Source organism: Lutra lutra, chromosome 6 (genome assembly GCF_902655055.1).
Source record: "Lutra lutra chromosome 6, mLutLut1.2, whole genome shotgun sequence".
NCBI lineage: Eukaryota > Metazoa > Chordata > Mammalia > Carnivora > Mustelidae > Lutra > Lutra lutra.
The window spans coordinates 90,471,527-90,477,014 of record NC_062283.1 but is presented as its reverse complement, the minus strand read 5'-3'; the positions used below and the strand labels follow the sequence as shown (position 1 = coordinate 90,477,014).

The window sequence follows — 5,488 nt, the reverse complement described above, 5'->3', positions numbered from 1 at the left end:
ACAACCTGAATTCCTCAGCTTGGGAACCAAAGACCACAGGATCCAGCCCCGATTTACCTCTCCAACCTTGCTTCTCTCATCTCTGCCCCCTCCTCTGGTGGCCTGACTTCCATTCATCCTCCGGCCTCAATTTAGGTACCACCTACACTGGGAAGCCTTCTGAAGACTGCTAAGGCGAGGTTCGGTGTCCCTCCTATGTATTTCCAGAAGTCCTTGCATTGAATGCTGTTGTTGCACTTATTACAGTGTGCCCGAGGCCTGTTAGGCCTGTTTGTCTATCTCCACTTTTCGAATATGAGTTCCTATATTGGTTGTTTCTCTAGGCACTAGGAAAGTGTCTGGCTCTTGGGGAACATTCACTGGACAGATGAGTAAATGCACAAAGCATGCCGTGTTTTAACCAGCTGGTCCCAGAACTAATTTTTTTTCCCCCTTTAAGGGGTGGGGGGCGGGGAGGTGACCTTTGAAGAGATTTCCCAATAGCCTGTGAAACCACTGGGCCTGGATAAAGCTGCACCTTTCCTTAATGGTTCCAAGAGGAATTTAGATTAGACATTCAAGAGTCGGTCCTTGTGTTGCAAGACGCTGCAGTGTAAGGAAGGGAAGTAAACAATCTATGGCAGGATTTTTGAGTCTGGGGTTGACCAGCAGGAGCCTATTTTTTGATACAAAGTGGCACTTGCAGGTTTCTTCCCAGCCTCTGATTCTGCAACTCCAAGTCCATGACCTACAAGTAAAAGTGGTGGGTGGACAGGAGAGCAGGGGATTACTGCAACCAACAATGCAATGTACTTGTGCACAAGGCTCCAAAAAAGTAAATATTTTTGAGGTTTAAAAATTATTGCCCGGACACGAAAGAAATTATTGCACACAGTTATAAATGCTGAAGAGACTGAAAAAGAGAGGAAGACAGTAACAATGTTTAAATATATATATATATATATATAATATTATATTTGTACACTAAGTATATATATATCTAGATACCTAACTAGAGGAAGACAGAGAGGTAAGAGATTAACGAAACCAGGATTTGCTTCCTTTTACAAATTCCTGAAAGGGGAAATGTATGTATCAGAATTTCCAGTCCTCAAAAAATACGGCCTAAAAAAGTCCTGTGAGCAAGAAGGGAGAAAAGGAGGCGTGGAGGGCGGGAGACTGGCTCTTCGTAGCAGGAAGTCTTCAATGGCAATCGAGTCATGAAGAAACAACTCAGAACAGAAGTCCTTATTCGGAGCGCTAAACTCGCTTTTAGCACATAAAGAGCAATATAAAACCTCGGAGCAGTCTCATCATGGTGTTGGGGAAACAACTCGGCTTCCCCATGTGAGAAAGCAAAGAGAGCTCCGACCGGGTAGTAGCCCAGACCCGTGTAAGCGTTTTTTTATTTGCAAGTCAATGAGCCAAATGGACGACCGGGCTACTTGTGCCGCGTCCTGAGAAGCAAGGTTATTATTATCGCCTATTGCCCCACTGAACAATTTCACTGAAAAGGAAGAGTCCCGGCAGCGTGTGTGCGCACGGTGCCATACGGGACGTGCAGCTACGTGCCCACCTCCAGAACGACTTTATTTACAAAGCGATTACCATGTTATCTATTTGTTTTCCCTTTCCAGCAACAGCAGCTTCACTCAGCCCTCGAATTTCTTAATTACAAACCCGTTCTCTCCTAAATCAACCCCAAATCTTCAGGCAGAGCGCGGAGGGAGGCTGTGCAAGTTTACACACACCCCCACCTCCCGGATCAAGGGCAACAGCAGAAGCAAGAAACTGTGTATGTGCAAAAAGGTGGATCTGGGGACGAGGATCGCTGAGTTTGTTTACAGAGCAGAGACGCCTCAGCTCGGATGCCAAAGCTACCAAGAGCTGCAAACGCAAACTTAGCAGAAGCACACGTACCCCGGGAGCGGCGAGCGGGCCCGAAAGCGCGGACCGGAGTCCCAAGAGCGGGAGCGGAGGCAGCGGGCCCGCGAACGCGCTCGGTCCACCTGCAGCCGCTGCCGCTCCCCGCCCCCAGCTTCTGTCCTTGAAAGGAGTAGGGGAAAACAAATGCGTCCGCACGCTGAATATCTAGATCAGGATTACCCAGTGCCCCTGTAAAAACACAAAGGCACAGCCCAGGAAAGTGTGCTCGGGGAAGGGGGCATTTTCTGTCCGGGGATTTAAAACCCCACTCGGAGAAACACAGCCATTCTTCGCGGCCCGGGGGTGGGGGGAAATGGGGGGTGTTGCAAAGCCGGGGAGGCATAAGGGCACTACGGAGGAAGGGGGCGGCGAGAGAACCCCCTTTTCCCGTAGAAGGCACCTCAGATCGCTAAGTGAGCCAAGCGGGAGAGCTGGGAATGGGGGATCCGACCAGAGGGGAGAGGTGCGTTTTCCTCGCTCTTTTCAGGGCTGGCGCTACTTTGGGGCTAGCGCTCCAGAGGTCATTTTCTCCCCGCTCCGGGAGCAGCCGGGCTGATCCGCGTTTATGGGGCGGGAGGAAACCAGAGTCGGCCGCAGCGAGGCGGCGCTTGGGCCCGCAGCCTCTGCGCACGTGCCTCTGGCCGCGGGGACGCGGCTCGCCTACCCGGTCCGGCGTGCCCGGGGCTCCGGAGTCCGCGTTTTGCCACCGCCCGCCCGGGAGGCTCGCTCCGCCCTTCCTGAAATCCCTTATATTAACTGTGGCCAAAGCCCTAAGAAACACAGCTCATTGTTGGCAGCTGCCGGGCGGTCTTACCGAGCTGTGAGGGCAGCAGAGGGAAAATAAAAGGGAACGGCTCCGATTCTGCCCCAGCGGCCACTGCAAGACTTTGGTGCCGACATCGCGACAGCGAGCGCCCTGCACACTAGAAAGGTCCCCTCTATGTGCTGCTGAGCCGGTCCTGGACCCGACGATCCCGCCCTCGGTCTTCGGAGCAGAAATCGCAGAGACGGAAGGTAAGCGCGGCGGGCGAAGCTGGCTGGGGCGCCTGCCAGCCTAGTCCTCTGAGGGCTGGGTTTGCCCGGAGGAAGAGCGTGAGGCGGAGCTGGGGAATAACAACAGGATGTGCAACAACAGGATGAGGAGGGCTGATTTAATGCCTGAAGTTCGCGGCAGGGCTACGGGGCACTTCCTTTATTAGGCGACTTCGGGGAGCAGAGGGGGGTGTGGGCTCGGGTCCGCCTGCCGGATCACAGGAGAAGGGACTGTTTGTTGAGCGCCCATCTCTGTTGTGGGTGGCAGGTCCGCTGTGGTGGCGAGCCCGGCTGCACAGGCTACTAGTAGGATCGCAGGGAGGGCGAGCGATTTCGCAGTCGACGTGCGTCCGGGGAGCCTAGGGGCCAGAGGCGAGAAAAAGTGGGGTGCACCGCGGTGGGCTGCACGTGTGGCACGGGTCCTAATCGTCTGCTCTCTTCACTTTCAGGACTGGAAATGGCAGACCATATGATGGCCATGAACCACGGGCGCTTCCCCGACGGCACCAATGGGCTGCATCACCACCCTGCCCATCGCATGGGCATGGGGCAGTTCCCGAGCCCCCATCATCACCAGCAGCAGCAGCCCCAGCACGCCTTCAACGCCCTAATGGGCGAGCACATACACTACGGCGCGGGCAACATGAATGCCACGAGCGGCATCAGGCATGCGATGGGGCCGGGGACTGTGAACGGCGGGCACCCCCCGAGCGCGCTGGCCCCCGCGGCCAGGTTTAACAACTCCCAGTTCATGGGCCCCCCGGTGGCCAGTCAGGGAGGCTCCCTGCCGGCCAGCATGCAGCTGCAGAAGCTCAACAACCAGTATTTCAACCATCACCCCTACCCCCACAACCACTACATGCCGGATTTGCACCCTGCTGCAGGCCACCAGATGAACGGGACAAACCAGCACTTCCGAGATTGCAACCCCAAGCACAGCGGCGGCAGCAGCACCCCCGGCGGCTCCGGCGGCAGCAGCACCCCCGGCGCCTCGGGCGGCACCTCGGGTGGCGGCGCGGGCAGCGGCAACAGCGGCGGCGGCAGCGGCGGCGGCAGCGGCAGCAACATGCCCGCCTCTGTGGCCCACGTCCCTGCTGCAATGCTGCCGCCCAATGTCATAGACACTGATTTCATCGACGAGGAAGTGCTTATGTCCTTAGTGATAGAAATGGGTTTGGACCGCATCAAGGAGCTGCCCGAACTCTGGCTGGGGCAAAACGAGTTTGATTTTATGACGGACTTCGTGTGCAAACAGCAGCCCAGCAGAGTAAGCTGTTGACTTGATCGAAACCCCGGCAAAAAGAAATCAAACCCTCCCCACCCCGCCCCCCCAACTTCGGTGTGAATTAAAAAACATTCCCTTAGACACAGTATCTCACTTTTCAGATCTTGAAAGGTTTGAGAACTTGGAAACAAAGTAAACTATAAACTTGTACAAAATTGGTTTAAAAGAATTGCTGCCACTTCTTTTTTTCTGTTTTTGTTTCGTTTTTGTAGCCTTGACATTCACCTCCCTTATGTAGTTGAAATATCTAGCTAACTTGGTCTTTTTTGTTGTTTGTTTTTACTCCTTAGTTCCTCACTTTCTCCAGTGCTCAACTGTTAGATATTAATCTTGGCAAACTGCTTAATCTTGTGGATTTTGTAGATGGTTTCAAATGACTGAACTGCATTCAGATTTACGAGTGAAAGGAAAAATTGCGTTAGTTGGTTGCATGAACTTTGAAGGGCAGATAATACTGCACAAACTCTGCCATCTCGCTTCATTTTTTTAACTATGCATTTGAGTACAGCCTAATTTTTTTAATATGCTAAACTGGAAGATTAAACAGATGTGGGCCAAACCGTTCTGGATCAGGAAAAGTCATACTGTTCACTTTCAAGTTGGCTGTCCCCCTCCCCCATATGTACAGACAATAATAGGGTGTGGAATGTCGTCAGTGGCAAACATTTCACAGATTTTTATTTTGTTTCTGTCTTCAACATTTTTGACACTGTGCTAATAGTTATATTCAGTACATGAAAAGATACTACTGTGTTGAAAGCTTTTTAGGAAATTTTGACAGTATTTTTGTACAAAACATTTTTTTGAAAAAATACTTGTTAATTTATTCTATTTTAATTTGCCAATGTCAATAAAAAGTTAAGAAATACTTGTTTTCTAGAAGTCATTGTTGGGGGGGTGGTTCCTTTCCGTGGCTTTTTTCCTCTTCTTGAACACTTTATTGATGAGAGTAAGCATTCCAAAGGATAAATTACAGGACACTAAAACAGGTCATGATGAGCTTAAGTGGAGAGCAGGATTTAACATAATTGGCATAATGCTTCATTGTTACCATTGTAACATGCCTCTTGGTGTGGTTTAATCAGAAGCTGCAAAGTTGTCAAAGAGCATTTTTTTTCCTTAATTGCCATCATTCTCAAGTGTACTCCAGAGTTAGGTTTGTAACACTAAATATCATAAATATTTTCTTCACAGTGTGTGTGTGGTGGGGGAACCAAGTGTTTTTGGTGACACCTGATTCAACTACGTCAATGAAAGTAGATCGGG

General features: G+C 51.2%; 1 protein-coding gene across 1 annotated transcript; it reads left to right on the top strand.

The window, feature by feature from the left end:
- Positions 1-2,678: 2,678 nt before the first annotated feature.
- On the top strand, positions 2,679-5,090 carry CITED2 (Cbp/p300 interacting transactivator with Glu/Asp rich carboxy-terminal domain 2). The gene is made up of 2 exons (XM_047732222.1): positions 2,679-2,919; positions 3,387-5,090. Exon 2 carries the CDS (start codon positions 3,395-3,397, stop codon positions 4,214-4,216), a length of 822 nt encoding a protein of 273 aa, XP_047588178.1. The 5' UTR covers positions 2,679-2,919; positions 3,387-3,394; the 3' UTR covers positions 4,217-5,090.
- Positions 5,091-5,488: the final 398 nt, after the last annotated feature.

What these genes read in the sequence shown, in the direction of transcription:
- CITED2 (XM_047732222.1), top strand. Translation starts at nt 3,395, where the DNA reads ATGGCAGACCATATGATGGCCATGAACCACGGGCGCTTCCCCGACGGC.